Source organism: Dermacentor andersoni, chromosome 10 (genome assembly GCF_023375885.2).
Source record: "Dermacentor andersoni chromosome 10, qqDerAnde1_hic_scaffold, whole genome shotgun sequence".
In the NCBI taxonomy this organism is placed as follows: domain Eukaryota; kingdom Metazoa; phylum Arthropoda; class Arachnida; order Ixodida; family Ixodidae; genus Dermacentor; species Dermacentor andersoni.
In genome coordinates this window covers 109606660-109631926 of record NC_092823.1, presented here as the reverse complement: position 1 = coordinate 109631926, position 25267 = coordinate 109606660, and the positions used below count along the sequence as shown (strand labels likewise).

The window sequence follows — 25267 nt, the reverse complement described above, 5'->3', positions numbered from 1 at the left end:
TGGTCCGAGGTACGACTTTAGAAAACTTAACGCACCTTTGGCGTGAAATGTTTATAACATTAAACCCTCAAAGTTCCGGAATTTAAAATCTAAAGCACGACTTTGGAACTTTCAATGCACCTTTCGCATAAAAATGTTATGATAACATTATACACATAAAGTTTCAGAATTGAAATCCAAGCGCTCCGTAGATTCCACGTCCTCCGCGAGATGCAGCGACAAGCTCGCTAGCCATCAAAACGCCTTTGAAACTGCTCGTATGGAGCTCCTTGGGAGGGGGGAGGGGGGGCGTTACGATGTTACTCCCGGTGCACTGGCGTTGCCGCGAATTTCACCCCAATGTCGTAATGTTTGTGCTGAAATGCCTTTTCGAGAGTGAAAAGGACACTCTGGACAAAATCGAGCATGATTTCCGGCGCCGAGGTTGCTTTAGTCGGCGGGGCATGACAGCACGAAGGAAATTCAAGGGGGGGGGGGGGCTGAAGCCCCATATGCCCCCCCCCCCCCGGCTACGCCCCTGTCTTCATGCCTTAGATGGCTACAAATTCCGAAAGAACCTCTATCGTGCTGGGGATTTGTCCGTAACAGATCGTGTAGAACCCACGTCCCTCAGCACAGCACCGCCATGCTCTAGCTATCACACCAAGCGTAACGACATATCCGCTAAGCCACCGTAGCGGGCAATGTACTGATGAGAACGTAAAAAGAAAGAGAGAGAGAGAGATAGAGATCGAGAGAAAGAGATAGAGAGAGATTAATGGCAGCTGAAGATGTTAGGCCTTCTGTACTACACTGAGATTTACTGCACTAAAATTGACCTTAACGTAGAGTTGTTCCTACGTCCATCTGACATTTCATCTCGCACTAAAGATCTGGTACTGGTAAGGCCATGCGACATCGGCGTTTACTTTCACGCATTAGTACCACCGACCACCGACGACTGGAGCCACCCTCCTGTCTTCGTTGCTGTCATCATCTACGCCGAAAACTTTCAAGATGTTTGCTAATGACTACTTATATACTCCCCTTTCGTCTCCATCAAATCTCCGGAACTTTAAAGCTAGGAAATAAACAAATGAATGAATTAATAAATGAATGAATGAATAAAATAAAAGAAATAAGAGGCGAATGCTATTGATTCAGGTTTTAATAAAAAAAGAATGAAGGCAGTGCGGTATTTCGCGCAACTTCAATGAGTATTTGAATCGTTTAATTTCCTCGACCTCGCTATTGCGAAGTGTCGCAGAGTTTCTTGCATAGTTTAAGTGGTCCTGTGCTCGTATTCCACGGCAAAATTGTGATAAGGACGAGTCTGGCGAGGGGAGGGAGCTGACGTGGGTGAGCGTCAGAAATTTAACAAAAGCCTGCTTCCTACACACCCAGAGATTGGATGGTAGCGTGAGTCTAAGGTATAGCACTGGGTGCTTTGAGGTGTGCAGTGGCGCCGACTGGCAAGAACGCACACACTTGCAATGCGCCTGTAGCAAATGACGCGTTTTGGGTGATAAGCCGTTTCAAAACGACACTCGTTGAGCCTCTCGACAGCCTAGTGGCAATATATGGTATATATATGGTAGTTGTTCTGCTGTTTAAAAAGATGTCGCGAGTTCCGTTCGAGACTGCGGCGGCACCGCTTTGCGATGAGGAGGAATGGGAAAACGCTCGGGTACTGAAATTTAGTTGCATGAAAACCCGGCAAATCAACCTCGCAAACAACCACGCGTATACCTCGCAGCCTGTTTGATGCTTTTGGCCGTAAACACAATCAATCAATCAATCAATCAATCAATCAATCAATCAATCAATCAATCAATCAATCAATCAATCAATCAATCAATCAATCAATCAATCAATCAATCAATCAATCCCAGTATTCTTTGGAAAACTTCAACTGGGGACAAGATTTGGACCACGCCCTTAAGTGACCACACGAAGGGCAAGCCTTCTTTCTGCTGCATGGAATTACCCGCAAATGTTTGCAAACTTCTCCACCGGTTACTAAGCTTCGTCCGACATATAGCTCTCACTGACATCTCTATCTGATAAAAGTGATTCGAATGCAGCACGTCGTCCCAGTGGGAACCGGTTGCCTCCGGCTTGCCCCTCGCCAGCTCCGTCACTCGTTTCGACTTGGCCAAGACGGCGATACTGCGCATTCTCGGCGCGCAGCAGCCGGATCCGCGCGTTGCTGCAGGTACGCCCCCTCGCCTCTTCCCCCACGCGTGTCTCTCCCGCTGGGACCGCTCGTTTTCTCCTTCGGCTGCGCGTCGGCTGCTACAACACGGCCGCCAGAATGCACAGACTGCACGGAAGAGGCAGCCCCGCGTGCTTGGGCTGCGGCGAGGGGGAGACGCTTGAGCACCTTCTGCTCCGCTGCCCGGCCTTCGATGTTGAGCGCACTGCGCTATTGGCGTCATACCGTCGTGTGGGACTGCCCTGTGACTCGGAGGGAGCACTTCTCTTTCCGGCAGCCCACCCTTCCACTGTCAAGAAAGTGCTTCCTGCCCTACTTTACTTTTGCTGTGACACGCAGCTGAGAGCGCGGCTGTAAGCCCCGCATTGCTTCTTCACCCTTCTTGTTATTTCTTTCCGCCTTCTTTTCCTTCTCTCCCTTATCTATTTCTCCCCACTCCCCTTTCCCTGTGCAGTGCTGTTGAGGTGTCCTCCACTGAGAGACAGTTACGGCACTGCACATCTCTCTTCCTCTCCTTCAAAAGTCACTACACACACACACACACACACACACACACGGCGCGCGCTAAGGTCGCCGCCATGAAAGACGATGAAGTGCGTAAGCTGCCCGTTCTTCTTCTGGCCGGCCATTCAAGAGAAACGTCTATTTTGTAACACTCCGTCTCCAATCTACGTTACAATATTATATGGGAGTGTGGTCATTAAAGCATGTATGTATGCGTTTATATATAAATTAGCAACGCAAAAAATCACGCTCCTGTCTTTTTGCATTCTCCACCTGCAGCCTGTAATTCTGAGGCAAGTTTCAGCAGTCTCGCGGTATAGCACACACATCAACTTTCAAAGAGCCAATGTATATCTATGAAGATGAAAAAACGATATTTGCGAGGCAAAAAGAAAACACGCATAAAATGCAAAAATACTCTGTGAAGACAGAACAGATAGGAGGTTAGAATATAAGAAAGTTTGAGCTTTTCCTTGGGCTGAGTTTTCTTTGGGATTTTGTCCAACAGGACATCATGCCCAGTCATTTCATATTAAGGTTGCGGTGGGTTCATTCCAGCATTCGCTCGGTTTGAAGCCGACGAGAAACATTAAATTGCCCGGACTTTTGCTGCCACCACTCTTCCCACTCTTCCTGCTGGATGACTTGGAGCTTTCCAGGCTTCTGGTCTTGGACTTCTTGCGTACTATCCTCTGTATTAGGGTTCGTTTCATGTGATCCATGGACATCCTGGTAGAGTTTGATGCACGAATGGCCACGATTCGTGCGTATTCCACCACTTTCGTCCGCGGAAGGAGCCGGATGACGAGCAAGGAGACGAAGAGGAAAAGTCCCGCAATGGCGAACACCACGTCTTCGTGCCCCGCTGGCTTCACGACGAGGGTCATTGTCGCGCACATGTCCGCGACACGTCCGAAGCCAAACGCCCACCAGGCGACACCGGCGCGCACTGCCGATGGAAAGAGTTCCAGCACGTAGGTGAAACAGTGTAGAAACATTACGTTAGAGACGTCCTTGGACAGGACGAGTAAGATCTTGGTGATCATGACGAATCCAGCGCCCACCGCCACGCTCAGCGCGGATCGTATGGTGCCCGTAAACAGGAAGCACACGCTGAGCACTCTGACAAGGGCGACGCCGGTCATCAGGAAGTGCATCCCCACGTACACGGCCAGCGTGATGACAGCCGTGAGGCAGGGGATCCAAAATTCGTTGTACTGCGCCGTCGAGAAGGCATCGAGGTAAAAAACAAAAGATATGGAGAAGCAAACGGCAAACATCGCCAACGCTCGACGCCGGAGGGAGCGATAGTCGACCAAGACTTCCATGTCACCACCATCGCGACTTGCGTGGTTATTGATCTGTTCTCTCAGCTTCGCCACGAGACAGGCCGTGACAGGAAGCGGGGTACTGTTGGTTTCGGCAGCCTGCATCATGACTGCTTCGGCCGCTTCCAGTCTCCCTTTCGCGACGAGCCAACGAGGCGACTCTCGGGCGGTAGACAAAGCCGGGAGCAGGAGAGCCGTTGGGGCTAGGAACATGACCTGCTTCAGACGCCAGTCGATGACCATGGGTTTGATGATGACACTCCAAACCTCACATAACGCCAGGCCCAGAGCCGCGAGGAGGAGCACTTGCTGCGGCCTGTGGGCGTGCGTCATCACCTCGAACGGTATGAGGCAGGTAAAAATCGTGTGTACCGCGACAATGGCCCCGGTAAGGAAGCGCACCACAGCGTAGCGGACGTAATTTGTCGCCGCGAAGGTAAACACCGTGCAGGTGACTACCGCTGTCGCGGAGGACAGTAGCATGACTCTCCTGCCGACGTAGTCTACGAAGGCTGCGGCTAGGATAAGGGAAACTAGGGCGCCGGCGTTCTGCAGGGCGACAAGAATGGTCGGCAGAAAACGTTGGTCGCACACCATGTTCCAAGAGCTCACCGCACTGGCCTCGGCCAACCTGACGTCGTAGTCCCGCTCTTCACAGGGCACGTCGCGTGGGTCGCTGGTGTTTTGGAAGCATCGGCTGTGCCACTCGTCGGTCCCGGTTAGAACACCGCCGATCTTGGGAGGCTCAGCGAAATCGCCGTGTTCAGCGGGTGGCTTGCAGCGTTCGTAAATGCGGCAGCGGCTGAAGCGTCCATCGGCCTCGATCTGTATGGCAATATTCTTCCAATCGGCTGCAGAGATGTTGAAACCGGCGAGCGGCTTGCACCAATGGTCGACGTCACCGGTGGCGAGGGAAATCACCACGGTTTGGCAATTAGCCGAGAAGGCTCCTAGAAGGATGAGGACGAGCATCCTCTTCTGGAAAGGGCCGTGACCAAACGCTTCCTCGCAGTCAAAGGACTCGCTTGTTCGGAGATCGGCGCCGGCCAGTCGGTGGGGTAGAAGGACGTCCATCGCCTGGTTCTGAGGTCTTGCTCTTCTGGTTTAGTAGTCCTGGACAGTCTCGGAAGAAAGGATTCCTGACGAGAGCTAGCTGTGTGGACCTGCCGAAACGAATACTTCTTCTTCTTCCCCAACGCGCGCATTGCACACTCTGTCACAGTGTCGGGGGCCTTTGTACGGCGTTGGCATTCCCACTTGCTACTTGGTGAACAAAAAATAGTACATTTCGCTTAGTCGTTTAATAATGCGATTTCCATGTTTACCCTAGTACCTGTCCTACTAGTCTGGTGTGCTCCTATCTAAAGGCTATCCCATGAGTTTCTTAAAGAAAATACCCGGTGGAACTCCTGTCATGATTAATGGAGGCGTTCATGTGAATAACACTGAAGCAATGTAGAGACCCACTGTTTTGTCAAGTTTTTCCTTCTTTCTAGTCGATTAGATCAATTTTCCGCTTCGGACATCTGCACTTTCTTTTGCTCAACGATCCACACTGAATGCGCGCTATTGCTCCATTCGGTTCATTTCACCTATTCACGCTCGGCTAATCTTGACGCTGACTTTTCCACTTCTCTGTAGTTGACTACTAAAATTTTATGATGTCGATATGTAACACCTTCGCTCTTCTTTTACTTGTCTATTGGGGCGCCTACTCAGTGGCACATACCCACTCTGGAGGACGTTCACATAGTTAGTTTCAAATTTGGACTTGCACATACCGAATGGGCGAAGTGGAATATTCGGGCACATACCAAGTGACACTTTCCCAGTTGCACCTATTCAGTGACCCAAGTCTATTCTTGCACATAACTACTGGCACATACCCAATGTCCCAAGTGGTCTACTCCAACGTTACCTATTCGTAGACAGAACAAAATGGCGCACATACCCAGCGGCCAAGAGGGATAGGGGAACATTCCTAATGTGAGAAAGCAGAGAGGCCGGTCGGAAAAGCTTTGTCTGTGGCCTGCTACTTTTTGCAGGGAAATGTGAGAAGAGAGAAAGGCCAAGTTGGCGTAAATGATGTTAGATCCAGGCCGACATACTGAAAAGTGCCTGAAGTTCTCAAAGAATGCTGATTGCATTTAAATTACACTTTACAGGGGCCCATGTTGTCTATTCTTGCAGATACCCAGTGGTACATGGGAAGGAAAGGAGGAAAGAGAAAAGCAGAAGAGTGGGAGGTTAACCAGAATAACGTCTGGTTGGCTACTCTACACCGGGGCAATGGGAAAGTGGAAAACAAAGATCACAGGGCGAGAGAGGAGGGAAGGAAAGAAGGAAATTGCGGTGAGTTCGCTGACGCGTGTGGTCTTGCTGAAATTGCATCGATAGTCACAGATGGTCGCACAAGCCCGTAGTCCTTAAGAAGCACAAGAGCGCCTTTACCGCTTCATGGGCCGATGGGCGATGGGGGCGGTGTTCCAGCAGCACCTGTACAGAAAGTGGCCGATTGTCTAGTTTTTGGAAAGCTTTGGCAAGTTCTTGTCTCTCTGGGGCATATCGTGGACAGTGGCCCAGCAGGTGGTCGATGTTTTCTTCCGTGCCAGAGACCTCGCATGCTGCACTGTCGGTCACTGCAATTAATGTAGAGTATGCTTTTGTGAAGGCAACTCCTTGTACTCTTGTACTCTTGTAAGCTTGTACTCCTGGCCCGCAGTCTCACACTGACCGAGGGGAACTCACCAAACTTACGACTTACAGTGGTACATGCCCATTACACATACTAAACGGGCCAATTTGTCTATTCGGATACATACTCGTTCGGTACAAACGCTGGTGCCTTTCGTACCTTCCAGAATCCGCAAACCTATTCGTATCGCGAATACAGTGTGGATACACAAGGTTCAGCGATAACATAGACAACATATAAAATCATCGATAACATTAGACAAAGTTGCAATGGATGTATGGACGCGCGTCCTGCGCTGAGCGGTAACCTCAATATTCCAGCGGGTGAATTGCGGTCCCTCGAAATATCACAACCAGGTATGCGCGACAATGTCCAAAGGCACAAGCTTGCGTGAATGAGCGGAAATATGTATCTACATGCCTTAGATGGCTACAAATTCAGAAAGAGCCTCTATCGTGCTGGTGATGTGTCCGCGACAGTTCGTGTGGAACCCACGTCCCTCAGCAAAGCACCGCCATGCTCTAGCTATCACACCACGCGTAACGATATATCCGCTAAGGCACCGCAGCGGGTAATGTACTGTTGCGAACGTAAAGAGAGAGAGAGAGATAGATAGATAGATAGAGAGAGAGATAAAGGTAGAGAGAAAGAGATAGAGCGATATTAATGGTAGCTGAAGATGTTAGGCTTTCTGTACTGCAGTGAGATTTACTGCACTAAAATTGACCTTAAAGTAGAGTTGTTCCTACGTCCATCTGACATTTCATCTCGCACTAGAGATCTGGTACTGGTAAGGCCATGCCACATCAGCGCTTACTTTCACGCATTAGTACCACCAATTGCCTACGACTGGAGCCACCTTGCTGCCTTCGTTGCTGTAATCACCTACGCCGAAAGCATTCGAGATGTTTGCTAATGACTACTTATATACTGCCCACTCCTCTCTATCGAGCCCCCGGAACCTTATGGTAAACAAATAAATAAATAAATGAATGAATAAACGAATGAATAAAATAAAACAAATAACAGGTGAATCCTATTGATTCCGGTTTTAATAAGAAAAGAATGAAGGCAGTGCAGTATTTCGCGCAACTTCAATGAGTATTTCAATCGTTTATTTTGCTCGACCTCTCTATTGCGAAGTGTCGCAGAGTTTCTTGCATTGTTTTAGTGGTCCTGTGCTCGTATTCCACGACAAAATTGCGATAAGGACGAGTCAGGCAGGGGGGGGGGGGGAGCTGACGTGGGTGAGCGTTAGAGAAATTTAACAGAAGCCTGTCTCCTACTCACCCAGAGACTGGATGGTTGCGTGAGTCTAAGGTATATCACTGGACGAGAAAGACGCTTTGAGGTGTCCACTGACACCGACTGGCAAGAACACACACACTTGCAATGCGCTTGCATCAAATGACGTGTTTTGGGTGATAAGCCGTTTGAAAACGACACTCAGTGACCGGCTCGGCTGCCTAGTGGCTATATATGGTATATATATGGTGGTCGTTCTGCTGTTGAGAAAGATGTAGCGAGTTCCGTTCGGGCCTGCGGCGGCACCGCATTTCGATGAGGAGGAATGGGGAAACGCTCGGGTACTGAAATTTAGTTGCAGGAAAACCCGGCAAATCAACCTCGCAAACAACCACGCATATACCTCTAAGCCTGTTTGATGCTTTTGACCATAAACACAATAAACAAATAAATAAATAAATAAATAAATAAATAAATAAATAAATCAACCAGTCAATTAATAAATTGTTAATTAATTATTTATTATTTATTTAATAATTATTTTTATATTAATTAATCCCTGTATTCGTCGGGAAACTTCAAATAGGGACAAGATTTGGACCGCGCCCTTAAGTGACCACACGAAGGAAAAGCCTTCTTTTCGCTGCATGGAATTACCCGCCAATGTTTGCAAACGTCTCCATAGGTGAGCAAGCTTCGTCCGAACTACAGCTGCCACTGACATCTCTCGCCGATAGAAGTGATTCGAATGCAGCACGTCGTTCCAATGGGAGCCGGTTGCCTCCGGGAGTCTCCGGTCTCTCCGCTTGACGTAGATTTTAGCTGAAAGCGGTACGTAGTAAAAAAGCGTTACGTTACCGGTATTCCTTGTCCGGAGCGCTCGCTTAGCATGCGAAAGGTACTGGGATCGATACGCAGCACCTCGAATGAATTTTTTTCTTATTCTGGGAGAAGTTGAGTACTTCGGTTAAAATGTAATGGAATATAATAGAACATACTGCCCCAAATTATTGACGTGATAGCATTAGGGCCCCGTGTCGGAGAGAATCCGATGTCGGCGTTGGCGGCGTTGTCTGTGAGAGAAAAATCCCCTCGAACCACGCAGGCCCTCCACGTGGCGCAGTGGCGTTACTTAACTGATTAGATTTCTCAAAGTAAAATGCGTCAGAAAATTCGCAAAGTACGACAAACACACAACTTACAGATGTGATAGCGGCGGATTTTAATTTGCATATACGAGAAAACTGGAATTTGCATATACGAGAAAAATTGGAATTGGAATATGAACCTGGCAACGTTTAACGCTAGAACGTTATCTAGTGAGGCGAGTCTAGCAGTGCTATTGGAGGAATTAGAGGGCAGCAAATGGGATATAATAGGGCTCAGTGAAGTTAGGAGGCCGAAAGAAGCACATACAGTGCTAAAAAGCGGGCACGTCCTGTGCTACCGGGGCTTAGCGGAGAGACGAGAACTAGGAGTCGGATTCCTGATTAATAAGAACACAGCTGGTAACATACAGGAATTCTATAGCATTAACGAGAGAGTGGCAGGTCTTGTTGTGAAACTTAATAAGAAGGTTGTACAGGTCTACGCCCCTACATCCAGTCATGATGACCAGGAAGTCGAAAGCTTCTATGAAGACGTGGAATCGGCGTTGGGTAAAGTCAAAACAAAATACAGTATACTGATGGGCGACTTCAATGCCAAGGTAGGCAAGAAGCAGGCTGGTGACAAGGCAGTGGGGGAATATGGCATAGGCACTAGGAATAGCAGGGGAGAGCTATTAGTAGAGTTTGCGGAATAGAATAATATGCGGATAATGAATACCTTCTTCCGCAAGCGAGATAGCCGAATGTGGACGTGGAGGAGCCCGAACGGCGAGACTAGAAATGAATTAGACTTCATACTCTGCGCTAATCCTGGCATCATACAAGATGTGGACGTGCTCAGCAAGGTACGCTGCAGTGACCATAGGATGGTAAGAACTCGAATTAGCCTAGACTTGAGGAGGGAACGGAAGAAACTAGTACATAAGAAGTCGATCAATGAGTTAGCGGTAAGAGGGAAAATAGAGGAATTCCAGATCAAGCTACAGAACAGGTATTCGGCTTTAACTCAGGAAGAGGACCTTAGTGTTGAAGCAATGAACGGTAATCTTGTGGGCATCATTAAGGATTGTGCAATAGAAGTCGGTGGTAACTCCGTTAGACAGGATACCAGTAAGCTATCGCAGGAAACGAAAGATCTGATCAAGAAACCCCAATGTATGAAAGCCTCTAACCCTACAGCTAGAATAGAACTGGCAGAACTTTCGAAGTTAATCAACAAGCGTAAGACAGCTGACATAAGGAAGCATAATATGGATAGAATTGAACATGCTCTCAGGAACGGAGGAAGCCTAAAAGCAGTGAAGAAGAAACTAGGAATTGGCAAGAATCAGATGTCTGCGTTAAGAGACAAAGCCGGCAATATCATTACTAGTATAGATGAGATGGTTCAAGTGGCTGAGGAGTTCTATAGAGATTTATACAGTACCAGTGGCACCCACGACGATAATGGAAGAGAGAATAGTCTAGAGGAATTCGAAATCCCACAGGTAACACCGGAAGAAGTAAAGAAAGCCTTGGGAACTATGCAAAGGGGGAAGGCAGCTGGGGAGGATCAGGTAACAGCAGATTTGTTGAAGGATGGTGGGCAGATTGTTCTAGAGAAACTGGCCACCCTGTATACGCAATGCCTCATGATTTCGAGCGTACCGGAATCTTGGAAAAACGCTAACATAATCCTAATCCATAAGAAAGGGGACGCCAAAGACTTGAAAAATTATAGACCGATCAGTTTGCTGTCCGTTGCCTACAAAGTATTTACTAAGGTAATTGCAAATAGAATCAGGAACACCTTAGACTTCCGTCAACCAAAGGACCAGGCAGGATTCCGTAAAGGCTACTCAACAATAGACCATATTCACACTATCAATCAGGTGATAGAAAAATAAGCGGAATATAACCAACCTTTGTATATAGCTTTCATTGATTACGAGAAAGCGTTTGATTCAGTCGAAACCTCAGCTGTCATGGAGGCATTGCGTAATCAGGGTGTAGACGAGCCGTATGTAAATATACTGAGTAATATCTATAGCGGCTCCACAGCCACCGTAGTCCTCCATAAAGAAAGCAACAAAATCTCAATAAAGAAAGGCGTCAGGCAGGGAGATACGATCTCTCCGATGCTATTCACAGCGTGTTTACAGGAGGTATTCAGAGACCTGCATTGGGAAGAATTGGGGATAAGAGTTAATGGAGAATACCTTAGTAACTTGCGATTCGCTGATGATATTGCCTTGCTTAGTAACTCAGGTGACCAACTGCAATGCATGCTCACTGACCTGGAGAGGGAAAGCAGAAGGGTGGGTCTAAAAATTAATCTGCAGAAACTAAAGTAATGTTTAACAGTCTCCGAAGAGAACAGCAGTTTACGATAAGTAGCGAGGCACTGGAAGCGGTAAGGGAATACATCTACTTAGGGCGGGTAGTGACCACGGATGCGGATCATGAGGCTGAAATAATCAGAAGAATAAGAATGGGCTGGGGTGCGTTTGGCAGGCATTCTGAAATCATGAACAGCAGATTGCCGCTACCCCCAGGAGAAAAGTATATAACAGCTGTGTCTTACCAGTACTCACGTATGGGGCAAAAACCTGGAGGCTTACGAGAAGGGTTCTGCTTAAATTGAGGACGACGCAACGAGCTATGGAAAGAAGAAGGATGGGTGTAACGTTAAGGGATAAGAAAAGAGGAGATTGGGTGAGGGAACAAACACGAGTTAAGGACATCTTAGTTGAGATCAAGAAAAAGAAATGGGCATGGGCAGGACATGTAATGAGGAGGGAAGATAACCGATTGTCATTAAGGGTTACGGACTGGATTCCAAGGGAAGGGAAGCGTAGCAGCGGGCGGCAGGAAGTTAGGTGGGCGGATGAGATTAAGAAGTTTGCAGGGACAACATGGCCACAATTAGTACATGACCGGGGTTGTTGGAGAGGTATGGGAGAGGCTTTTGCCCTGCGGTGGGCGTAACCAGGCTGAAGATGATGATTCTTGTAAATCTCCATGGTCCTTGCTGTTTGCATTTTGTTCATCCAATCCATTGTCTCTGCTTCTCTCACTTTCTTTTTGATGGCTCCTGGTTGTCTATTTACACTTTCAATTTCAATTTGGTCGCCAGGTTGGTAGGTAGGTAAAACTATTGGCCAAAGATTCGTTCAAGGGGGGAGGTAGCCTGTCAGGTTTTGCCTTCCAGCCACCTCCCCGGCTCTGTTCATGGCCCGTAGCTGACCCTCCTGGCTAGTCCCGGTGAGGAGGGAGCGGCCATGAGAGAGTGGGGTGGGGGGAGGGGGTCCTTCCTGCAGCCCCAGATAATACGGTTTAGTGTAGCGATCTCTCCACATAGCTTACAGTGGAGGTCGATGTTCCTTCGACCGCTCAGCTAGAAGAGTAGTGGGCTGTAGGGCTTGCACCCAGAGGGGACATTCATATATCGCTAGTTCGATTACGGCTGGACAATCAACAGTTGATTTAAAACGAAGCTTTCTTTGCAGCCCACGCCCGCCTTCCCTGCGCCTCGAGTACATGACCGGGGTAGTGCATTAGTACATGACCGGGGTTTTTGGAGAAGTATGGGAGAGGCCTTTGCCCTGCGGTCGGCGTAACCAGGCTGATGATGAGGATTCTTGTAAATCTCCATGGTCCTTGTTGTTTCCATTTTTTTTCATCCAATCCATTGTCTCTGCTTCTCTCACTTTCTTTTTGATGGCTCCTGGTTGTCTATTTATACATTTAATTTCACTTTGGTTGCCAGGTCGGTAGTGTTGCGACTTTGAGGTGTTCCCGTAGCGCTTGTCACCCGTTACGTGACAGAGCGTTGCCAGGTCTCTAGTCGGTAGCGAAGACTCCGAGTCAGGCGTCGGTGAGAATAACAAAAGGGACTTTATACATTATATACAGGTCATTATAGAGGACAAGATCGGATGGGCACGGGGCCCGAGAGCTAACAGCAACCGCGACTGTTCCCGCACGGCGACGTCCGGCGAGACTCCAACGCGTAAAACATCTCACTCTACTCGAGCGCTGCACTCGGCTCACGGTGGTTCGGTGGATTCGGTTCTCCATGCAGGCGGCGGCGTTGGGTCTTATATAAAGCTCCGAGAAACGATTGTCACTCAAACGGCCCAATATAAAGCCAGCACTCGACGGTCGTCCGAGGGGTCCAACCAGCGACCGCGCTGGCCACGCGCTTCAAGTTTGCCGCGCGCGGTGACCTCCAGGGAGAAGGAAATACGGTGCCGGGCTGTCTAGTGCTTTGTTGCACGTTTGGACATGTCGATTGCCGATGCTGCTCCACAGGACGCCGCTGCCTGGCGGCGCAGCATCTTGACTTGTCAAGGGAGCGTTAAGGCGCTGTGCCTTTCGGCGCAGCCACGCGTTTGTCCAAAGGGCGTTCGCAGGATGAATTCTGCATCTTGTAGATTTGGAATCCGGGCTGGTTGTACGGGGACAACAGTAGGTAGGCAAAATTTTATTCGGCAAAAGGTGTCGTTCAAGGGGGGAGGGTAGCCTGTCAGATCTTGCCTGCCAGCCACCTCCCCGGCTCGGTTCACGCCCTGGAGCTGATCCTCCTGGCTGGTCACGGCGTAGAGGGAGGAGCCATGAGAGAGTAGGGGGGAGGGTCCTTCCAGCAGTCCCAGATAATATGGTTGAGTGTGGTAATATCTCTCCACATAGCTTACTGTGGAGGTCGATGTTCCTTCGACCGTTCAGCTGTAAGAGTGGTCGGCTGTAGAGCTTGCGCCCAGAGGGGAAACTCATATATCGCTAGTTCGCATATGGCTGGACAAACAACAGTTCTTTTAAAGTGAAGCTTTCGTTACAGCATCGCCTCCCTCCACCCCCTTCCTTGCGCATCTCCTGCTGACCGTGGCTGTCTGCTGCTGCTGCTGCTCGTGCGTTCTCGCCGAATAGCTCACAGTCGGCGTCGTGATCTAGGAGCGATGGCTCACGCTACTACGACCGCAGCTGTGGAAAGTGAAGATGTAAATCGGGACTGCGCGTGCGGGTAGCTGGCCGCTTTAGGCATGTGCGATGTGTTCTCGGCATTAGTTCGCGTTGAAGCGAGATGCAGTACGACAGGCAACTCGCTCCCGGCTGCTGCCGCGATTCCTCACGCGACAGTGTTGGTAGCGAGTGTCCGCCGTCATCGAACCGATTTGTGTTCACGTTTGCCTGTACGCGCGTGACACCATGTTTGTTAATTTAATTACAAAAAATTCCGACACATTTATGTGGACGATAGAACAATTATCCATACTTCGTATAGACGTCTCGACCTTTCGTCTTTCGGGGGAAACTGCGGTATTTATTTCTGCCCTCTTTGAAAATTAGCTTCGCGCCTTCTTCATTGCATCTCATTGCATGATATGCAATGAGATGCAATGAAGCATTGCATTAGGAGCATTGCATTGTATTGCACAATGAGAGCACGCCGCAAGAAGCCGTCGACGCGATCGAAGATCAGCTAAACGGTTCCGGTTTGATCTCATCACCGAGCAAGTCAGAACTGCCGGTGCTACCACCGAAGTACGTCAGACTTAACAAGAGTGAAGCGAGGGATTACGAGGCCATCAAGATCGTGTCGAGGAACGGCCAAGTGATCCCGGAGGTCGACAAAATCCGGGTGCTCGGCCTGATTATAGACAAGCGACGGGGCAACGGTGAGACCATTTCCCGCCTTACAGCCAAGATTACAAACCCAATACGTCTCATCAGACGGGTCGCCAACCACAAGGCCGGGATGAAGAAGGAAAGCTTAATTAGGCTTGTGCACTCCTTCGTAGTCAGCCACGTCACCTACGTTGCAGCCTTTCACAACTGGTTGCAGTGTGAAAAGAATAAGATCAATGCCCTGGTACGACGAGCTTACAAGGCGGCGCTCACTCTATTCGAGTGTACGAACACCAACAAGCTCCTGAGCCTGGGGGTACACAATACCCTCGAGGAAATTGTGGAAGCTCAACGGCCCGCCCAGCTGCAGCGGCTCTCTATAACCGAAGCCGGCAGGCTCATACTTCAATATTTGGGCTTCACGCACGGGGCGAAAATGGCGAGTAGCGACCTTCCTTTCATGGACGGGACACGACGCCGTATTCGGGTACATGAACCCGGAGTTTAAAGAAGAGAGAAGAGCGGCGATGGCCAAGGCCTTCATCGACTTTCACGCCAAGGACGAGCACGCAAGGTTCATGGATGCGGCAGAATACCAGGGAGACAGCGCGGCGTTCGTAGCTACCGTCATCGAGGCGTCGTCCGGCTCGACGAGGACAGCGGCGAGCTTACGAGTCCGAGAGGCGTGTCAGGCGGAGGAGGTGGCCATTGCCCTGGCTATTGCCGACCCCGGGTGCCAAACGGTGTTGTGTGATTCGCGAAGTGCAGTGCGGAATTATGCGAAGGGCAAAGTTTGTGGTGAGGCTGTGCGCGTTCTGTGTTCGACTGACCTGCAACGAGAGAATAGGTATGTTAAAATCAAGTGGTTCCCGGCGCAAGCGGACCACGATGCGTCGTAGCAGCACGATAACCACAAGGAGACGGCACACGTATTGGCGCGAGCGCTAACCAACCGCGCTGCTGCAACCGACCGTCCAACACGGTGTAGTGCCAAGGACCGCATGACGACGTTCAACGAACTGAAACAGTTTCACCGTCTGGCTCGAAGGACTTTCCAATTCCCGCACCCGGGGCTGAACCGAGCGGAGGTGGTGTTGTTCAGACAATTACAAACTGGTTCCTTACCCACGCCAGTGTTAATGAATCATGTGTACCCGAAAGTATATGAGTGATGTGTGCTGCCTGTGCCAGCGGGAGAGGGCCACCCTGACGCACATCCTATGGTATTGCTCCAAGTTCCCCGACGAAGTTTCGACAAGTTCAACGATTTCGCCGTGACTCGCGGCTGCGGCGGAATGCTACTACCACGAAATCCAAACCTGAGCCGTCTAGCAGGTCTCGGCGGCTCTTTAATTACAAAGGACGAGCGAAACCGACGGGTCTGTCCCCCTCAGGGCGACAGACCGCGGGGGTAACACGCGCTGGAGTTGAGTAGAGACCACCCGCTGACAAGACCTCCGGGCCCACGTCGCGGCGCCGTTTAGTCATGGTGTCGTTCTACAGGCGACTAAATAAAGTTGTTTCTCTCTCTCATTGCATGGCTCGGTGCACATTAGTTTTATATTTAACTTATTAGGGGAACTCTGGCGCGGTGGTAGTCCGACCATTGTTGAAATCATTTCGGACTGTAGTCTTCAATTTGAAGTTAGTTACATTCGTAGGCCGAGGAACAAAGTCGCCTTTATCGGGGAATCCCTAGTCCACGTAATTTTGGTCAGGGTATTACGCATATATATGTGCGCGTGGTGATTATATCATGTGTGCATGCGTTTACGTGTATATTAGCAATGAAAAAAAATCATGCTTTTTTCCATTCCCAACGTGCAGCCTGGAATTCTGAAGTAAGTTTCAGTAGTCTCGTGGTCAAACACACACATCAACTTTCAAAGGGCCAATGCTTTAGCTGTCCAAAGGATAAAATTATATTTGCCAGATATAAAAAACGCTCACGAAACACACAAAAATACTCTGTGCCGTCGAAGCGGAAAGGAATATAAGTTAGAACATTGAGTTCGTGCTTTTCGATGTTATGAGTGCAAAAGAATATTTGAATCCATAATTATAATAGATACGAACTCAAGAAACGAGTTTTTGATGTCGCCAACAGGACATCGCGCCCAGTAATTTCATACAAATCTTCCGGTGGCTTCACTTCAGCATTGGCTAGGTTTGAAATCGACGAGACACATTAGAAATGCCAGGACTTTTGCTGCCACCAGTCCTCCCACTCTTCCTGCTGGGTGACTTGGAGCTCTCAAGGCTTCCAGTCTTGCACTTCTTGCGTAATATCCCCTGTACGAGGGTTCGTTTCATGTGATCCATGGCCATCCTGGAGAAGTCTGAAGCTCGCCTTGCCCCGATTCGTGCTTCTTCCACCACTGTCGTGCGTGGCAGGACGCGGATGACGAGAAGGGAGACGAAGAGGAAAAGTCCCGCAATGGCGAACATCAGGTCTTCGTGTCCGGCTGGCTTCAGGACGAGGGTCATTGCCGCGCACACGGTCGCGACACGCCCGAAGGCAAACGCCCAGCAGAAGACACCGGCTCGCACTGCCGATGGAAAGAGTTCCAGGACGTAGGTGTAACAGTGTACAAGGACTACGTTAGAGACACCCTTGGACAGGACGAGTAAGGTCTTTGTGATCGTGACGTATCCACCGCCCACCGCCACACTCAGCGCGCATTGTATGGAGCCCGTCAAGAGGAAGCACACGCTGAGCACTCTGACGAGTGCGACGCCGGTAATCAGGAAGTGCATCCCCGCGTACGTCGCCAGTGTGATGACAACCGTGAAGCACGGGATCCAAAATTCGTTATACGACGCCATCGAAAAGGCGCCGAGGTAAAATGTAAAAGACATGGAGAAGCAAACGGCAAACATGGCCAACGCTCGACGCCGGAGGGAGCGATAGTCGACCAAGTCTTCCATGTCCGCACCTTCGCGACTTGCGTGGTTCTTTATCTGTTCTCTCAGCTTCTCCACGAGACAGGCCGTGACAGGAAGTGGGACATTGTTGGTTTCGGCAGCCTCCATCATTAGTGCTTCCGCCGCGTCCAGTCTTCCTTTCGCGACGAGCCATCGGGGCGACTCTCGGGCGGTAGACAAAGCCGGGAGCAGGAGAGCCGTCGGGGCCAGGAACATCACCTGCTTCAGACGCCAGTCGATGACCATCGGTTTGACGATGACACTCCAGACCTCACATAACGTCATGCCCAGAACCGCCAGGAGGAGCACTTGCTGCGGCCTGTGCGCGTGCGTCATCACCTCGAACGGTATGAGGCAAGTAAAGATCATGTGTACCGCGACACTGGCCCCGGTAAGGAAGCGCACTACAGCGTAGCCTACGTAATTAGTGGCCGCGAAGGTGCACACCGTGCAGGTCACTAACGCTGCGGTGGAGGACAGCAGCATGGCTCTCCTTCCGACATAGTCAACGAAGACTCCGGCTAGGATGAGGGAAACAACGGCGCCGGCGTTCTGCAGGGCGACAAGAATGGCCGGCAGCAAACGTTGGTCGCACACCATGTTCCAAGAGCTCACCGCACTGGCCTTGGCCGTCCGAACATCGTAGTCCCACTCTTCACAGGGCACGTCGCGTAGGTCGCTGGTGTCCTGGAAGCATCGGCTGTACCACTCGTCGGCCCCGGTTAGAACAGCGCCGCTCTTGCGATGCTCAGCGGAATCGATGTGGTCAGCGGGCGGCTTGCAGCGTTCATAAACACGGCAGCGACTGAAGCGTCCATTGGCCTCGATCGGTATGGCAATATTCTTCCAATCGGCTCCAGAGATGTTGAAACCGGCGAGCGGCTTGCACCAATGATCGATGTCACCTGTGACAAGGGGTATCACGATTGCTTGGCAATTAACCGAGAAAAGTCCCAGGAGAACGAGAACGAGCATCCTTGTCTGAAAAGGGCCGTGACCAAAGGCTTCCTCGCAGTCAAAAGACTCGCTTGTTCGGAGATCGGCGCCGGCCAGTCGCTGGGGGAGGATGACGTCCATCGCCTGGTTCTCAGATGTCGCTCTTCGGGTTCAGTAGTGTTGTGCGGTATCCAAAGAGACGATTCAAAGAGACGAGAGCTAGCGGTGCGGAGGGGCCGAATGGTAGGTATGGTATGGTACTCCTTATGCGATGGCGCACACCCACTGTGGGGGATTGGCCAAGATTTGGGTGAAATTAGGCTATCTTTATTAAAAGACTGAAATTGGTAAAGCTAACTGGAGAAAATGAACAAAAATAAAATGTTTAAGAATTCAAGACAATCTCTTTGTAGAACTTATAAAATCCTCCACGGTTGAGCAAATATCCCTGTGGCACTTTCCAAGAGAGGAGGCTCCTAGGGAAAGGATATTTATAATTGAAAAGCTCAAACCAAGATGTGTAAAACTTGATTCTAGATTTTTTCTTAAGGAAGTGAAACGGCGGCAGAATATGAAAAAATGATCTATTGTTTCATCTTCTCCACAGACTGGGCACAGAGGGGAGGGCACCAGACCAGCCCTGTGACGATAGAAGTTTAATTTTGGTATTCGACAACGTAATCGGGTAAAGATGACTTCAGTTTTTCTGGTGTGAAAGGAATTTTTGGGCCAAGGGAATAGGAGGTGTCGATATTCTGAAAAATTAGCTACAGCTGGGTTCAAAAAGTCTTGAGTAATTGTGTATCTCCTGAATCTTGTGGTCGTCAGGTAAGCTATTGTAGGAAGTAATGGTAATACAGGGCCACTGAGGGCCTCTCTCGCGAGACTGTCAGCCATTTCGTTCATGACTAATCCTTTATGTCCAGGCACCCAAACCAATCTAATTAAATTTATGTGGGCAGGCACTAGAAAATGAAATGTACGTAAAAGGTTAGTGACACCATTTGCTGTGAGCGAGGAACATAAGGATAAAGAATCTGTTATAATTACTACCGCCGATGTTGAAAAATTTAGTTTGCGTAAGGCTAGAACTACCGCTAGAAATTCAGCCAAAAATACGGAATAGAAGTCCGGAATCCTGATTGCAAATGACCAGTCTAGAGCAGGAGAGAAAATGCCAATTCCAGATTTTTCTTCACACTGTGAGGCGTCTGTCGCAATGACCGTACTTATAGATAAACTCAATAAATGGTCCTGTAATAAGCCGTTTAATATATTATAAGGGAGATGTTTTGCATTATTTCGGTAGATGTCATCATATATAATCTGTAGGTTCTCTCGCACATCACAAATAGGCGGTACCTCCCAGAGACGTACATTTAAGGGATTTATCAATGTTTGTGCGAAGACCACCTGTGGTGTATGAAAACGATGCCAATGTACTCCGAAGAAAAGTGCAGGCTCGGATATGAATATGCATTTCAATCTTGTAATAGGGGATTCATACAATTTTAATACTGTTTGCACCGTCAGTAACCGAAATCTACACAATATTGAGGGCAACCTGACTTCTTGGTGTAATATGTTATTGGCAACATATTTCGGTAACCCGCAACACAGTCGTAGGGCTTCCCGCTCAAGTAGAACAAGGGGACGTAATTTATAAGCTGGAGCACCAGAAAATAAAACACATCCAAATTCTAAAATGGGCCGTACATACATTTTGTATATTATTAAAAGTGGATCTCTCCGCATTCCGGACCGACTATTGCACAGCTTACGTAGCATACCAACTGCTCGCACTCCTTTTTTAACTATATGGTCAATATGGCCGAGCCAGCTGAGGGAACCGTCATATACTACACCTAAGTATTTCACCGACTCCACTTTAGGTATAGTCTCGAGGCGATAGGATATCGATATATTAACTGGAGTGTTAAGAGGGAAAACCAATATCGAGCATTTTCTAACGTTAAGTGAAAGGCGAATTTTGTTTAACCAGGTTTCTATGGCGTTGAGGTAGTTTTGTAGTCGATAATATAGAGAGTGAATATCACCGTCTGATGCAAAGAAAGCAATGTCATCCGCGTATACGTATGTGTGTACTTCTTGATGTAGAGAAATGGAACACATCAGAATATTAAATAGTAACGGGGAAGTGACAGCTCCTTGTGGAACACCTCGCGATTGATTATATATACTCGAGGAAACGCCTCTCAGACTGCAGTAAAATGTTCTTCCATTTAAAAATTCACCAATCCAGTTTGAAAAGTAATTTGGAATCTCTAGATTTCGCAATATATCTAATAAAATTAAGTGTTCTACACTGTCGTAGGCTTTGGAAATGTCTAATGTCACAAGAGCACCTATTTGCCTCTGTCGCCGTGCTAATTTTATTCTGCTTTCTAGATCCACGTGAGCATGCCAAATTGAACATGATGGTCGGAATCCAATTTGGCAGGGGCTAAGCAAGTCCTTGTTCTGTATAAATTTAATCATGCGGGCATATAGAATTCTTTCAATTAATTTAACCAAATTTGAGGTTAGTGCAAATGGCCTAATGTTATCTATTGTATATCCTTCCCCATGATTTTTAAGAATAGGGATGATTTTAGCAATTTTCCACGCAGACGGAATCCATGAGAAGCGAATTGAGTAATTTACAATAGCTAAAAGGTCATCAGGAGCTTCCTTAAATAAAATTCTGATCATAGTAGATGTTACCCCATCCACACCGGGAGCTGAATCTGGAAGTCGCTCCACGATCTCAGCCAATTCTAACATGGAGATTTCTGTAAAATCATCTGATGCCCTTCCTAAGCGAGAACAACCTGGCAAGAAAGAAGAAAATCTAATTTCTAATCCCTTCGCGATTTCTTCTAGTGATTGTTTCATTTCATCGCTACTTAAGATTATAGAGTCGATATTAATTTGACGCGGAAGAACTTTTCTACCGCGGAGAAAACGGAACAATGCACGCTTATTTTTATTGTTAGACAAGAAATCAAAATGCTTACAGTCGAATTCATCTTTGGCTTTAGAAACTGTATGCTTAAAGACAGCCCGAAAAAATTTATAGTCACTCCAATTTTGGGGACTCTGGTTATGCAATAATTTTTTCCAAGCAGCTTTTCTCTTTCTGTAGTCTCGAGTGCATTCTTCATTCCACCAAGGACTGTAAGAATTTCTTTTATTCAATGTAATCTCAAATTGAGCCTTCTTTTGAGAACTTTCCAAAGCGGAACAGATAATCGTGGTTTTTTGTTCTGTAGGTGCATCAGACAGAGATGAAAGAACATTTCGTAAGCATTTTTTAAAAATGTTGTAATTTATGAAAGTTCGAACCTGGTCACTTATAAATGTTACCGGACGTGCAACGTCAAATACTATTGGAAGGTGATCACTGCTTGTCGAACAATCAATAGTCGACCAAGAAGTTACGGAGAGACTTGGGCCAGAGAATGTAAGATCTAGTGAAGAGTAAGATCGGCCTCTAACAAACGTAATAGATCCGGAGTTTGCACACGTGAGTCGATTGTCCAACGACCAGTTCCACAATCGGGTGCCGCACAAATCTGTTCTTAAACCCCATGAGATATGGTGAGAATTGAAATCACCTGAGATTAGAATTTCACGTCCACAAGAGTTAATAACACTATCCAGTGTGCTAGTGTCCTGTACGCCAGATGGAAAATATGCATTAACTACGGTAAAAGGACAACATCCCGGGAGAACCAGTTCTATCGCTAGGATTTCACACTCTGGAGTACAAACTTGAAATGAAATTTTAGCCTTATGGCAAAATTTAGATGAGATAAGTGTAAGTAATCCGCCACCTCTTGTAGGACGGTCTAATCGGAATGACCTGTAGAATTTCAGTTGAAAAGATTTCTCAGGATTTAGCCACGTTTCTTGTAACATAATTAAATCAGGATTAAATTGAGAAGTTAAACAAGTTAAATCTACTGATGCCGAGTATAAAGAGCGGCAGTTCCACTGAAGCACTTTTAGTGATCCTATGTTTTGGAAAGTGCCGCAGTCGAAACGGCCTTCTGTAGAATGTTATCCTTTAGCACAACACTGGACTGACTTTTCTTAGCTTTTGAGTGAGGACCGGGGGAGGAGTCTTCACTAATAGAAGACATGGTTCTTTTATATGCTCGAGCATTTTGTTCAACCTCTGTCATCTCCAAATCTGTATTAATCAGATGACAAGTTGTAGGGCCCGCGGAAGAGGGAGGTGAAAGTCCAATATCATGATTGCAAGGACTGGCGTCTGATCTTTCATGGTTAGTTTGGTGCTCAGGATCAACTGTTAGCGTTGGTGCAGGAGCTGGGCAGGTAGTTTGCATCAAATGAGATAAATGGCTAGAAACGGCTTGTGAGATACATTCACCAAGGCTCATTGCCAACCTTTCCATAGCTTTAGCAACTGCCTTTTCCACAGCGGCCTCTATAGTTGCAGTAAGTGATCGGTCCGTGGTAAGATTTTGTCTACCTATTGTCCCCGCATAGCCAGATGCCCTTTCTTTCACAATGTTTACGGCCTCCATCCTAGAGCAGCGTCGACGATCAATTATTTCAATCACCTGTAATTCTTGAGCCCTAACAGAACAGTTTAAATAATTGGCTGGATGATTTCCATCACAGAGACAGCATCGCTCTTCTTGGGCATTACAATCATTTTGAGCGTGTTCTCCCCCACATGCGCAACAACGCTGTCTTGATTTACACCCTGCCATACTATGGCCGTATCTCCAGCAATTGCGGCATTGAATCGGACGCGACGCCAGGGGTTCAACTCTGAACACAAGGGGCCACACCTTTAGCTCTGACGGGCAGGAAGTTCCAGCAAAAGTTGCTATCACTGATTCTGTTGGGACCCGCTTATTGTCTACAACTCGATTGCATCGGTAAACAGCGATTACTCCAGTCCCAGACAATCTCTCAAGTGTTTCAGCGGGAGAAAGATCAGCATCGACACCTCTGACTATTCCCTTAGTGCAGGCGAGGTGAGCAGGGATGAAGGCACTCACCGGTAATGACGCGAATGATGAGCACTTTAGCAAATCCGCGACACAGGACTGGTCTGGCGATCGACACACGATACCTCCGCGGCCGAACTGCCTCACTTCCGTGATGGTCTGGTATGAAGAGGTAGCAGCTTGCAGAGATTTCTGGATCGCATGGGGGTTGGTCAGACGTATAAAGCCTCCATTTGAAGGAACCAGAGCCACCGGGATGTTGCTCACACCACTGCGGATGAACAAATCTAGAGGTAATTCACCCGTTGGAATAGAGGCCGCCCATGGGGAAAAACCCCTGCCTGGGGAGTTTATGGACATCAGCCTAGGATGAAGGTGGCGTTAGAATTAGTGAGAGCTCAATAAATAGGATTAGTAAAGCCTAATATCACCCAAAACCTGGCCAAGTGACAGAAGCCGCAGCGAGCGAGCAGGAAGACAGGCAGGAGACGGCAGGAGACGGCAGGAGCGCCGAACTTAGTACTTCTTCTTCTTCATCAGCTCGCGCACTTCACAGTCTATCATAGTGTCGCGCGCCTTTGTACAGCGTTTGCATCTCCGCTTTATACTTGGCGAACCAAAAATAGTTTATTTCGCTTCATCCTTTAATAAAGCGATTACCATAATTATCCTAGGAACCTGTCCTACTAGTCTGGTGTGCTCTTATCTTAATGTTAATCCGTGATTTTCTTTAAAAAGAATATTCGGTGAGCTCCTGTCATGATCAGTGCAGGCGTTCATGCGAATAACACTGAAGCCAGGTAGGGACAGACTGTCTTGTTGCATTCTTCCCTTCTATGTAGTCGATTTCGCTCAATTTTCTGGTACGGACATCTTCACTTTTTTGCTGCTCAACCACCCACGCTCAATGCGCGCTATTGTCCTATTCGGGTCATTTCACCACTTTCTTCACGCGCGGCTGTTCTTTATTCTGGCTTTTTCCCTCCCCTGTTGTTGACTTCTAAAATTTTATGATGCCGATATGTAGCACCTTGGCTCTTCTTTTGCTTGCCTATCGGGGCACCTACTCAGTGGCACATACCCATTGTGGAGGATGTTCACATACTTGGTTTCACATTTGCATTTGCACATACCGAATGGACAAAGCGGACTATTCGGGCACATACCCAGTGACACATGCCCAGTTGCACATATTCAGTGACCCAAGTTCTCTATTCTTGCACATAACTAGGGGCACATACCCAATGTCTCAAGCGGTCTACTCCAACATTACCTATTCGGAGACATAACAAAATGGCGCACATACCTAGGGGCCAAGAGGGATGAGGGAACATTCCTAATGTGAGAAAGCAGAGAGGCCGGCAGGAAAAGCTTTGTGTGTGTCCTGCTACTCTGCGAAGGGAATGGTAAGAAGAGTAAAGACCAAGTTGACGCAAAGGATGTTCGATCCAGGCAGACATACTGAAGAATGCCTTTAGTTCTGAAAGAATGCTAATTGCAGTGGCCCATATTGTCTATTTTTTTAAATACCCAGTGCTACGTGCCCATTACACATACGGAATGGGCCAACATGTCTTTTCGGATACACACTCAGTGGGTACAATCGCTCGTGCCTTGCGTACCTTCCAGAATTGGCAAACCTATTCGTCTCGCGAATACAGTGTGAATGCACAAGGTTCGGCGATAACATGGACAACAGGTTATTGGTGATAACTTCGACAAGCAACAAATCGTAGTTC

General features: G+C 48.1%; 2 protein-coding genes across 2 annotated transcripts; both read right to left on the bottom strand.

Annotated features, from left to right (window-relative positions):
- Nucleotides 1–3225: 3225 nt before the first annotated feature.
- On the bottom strand, nt 3226–5100 carry LOC129388064 (solute carrier family 22 member 7-like). Its single transcript, XM_055078089.1, has one exon. It carries the CDS (start codon nt 5098–5100, stop codon nt 3226–3228), a length of 1875 nt encoding a protein of 624 aa, XP_054934064.1.
- An 11745-nt stretch (nt 5101–16845) lies between these two features.
- Nucleotides 16846–18684, bottom strand: LOC126543616 (solute carrier family 22 member 7-like). Its single transcript, XM_050190723.2, has one exon. It carries the CDS (start codon nt 18682–18684, stop codon nt 16846–16848), a length of 1839 nt encoding a protein of 612 aa, XP_050046680.2.
- Between the last annotated feature and the right edge of the window lie 6583 nt (nt 18685–25267).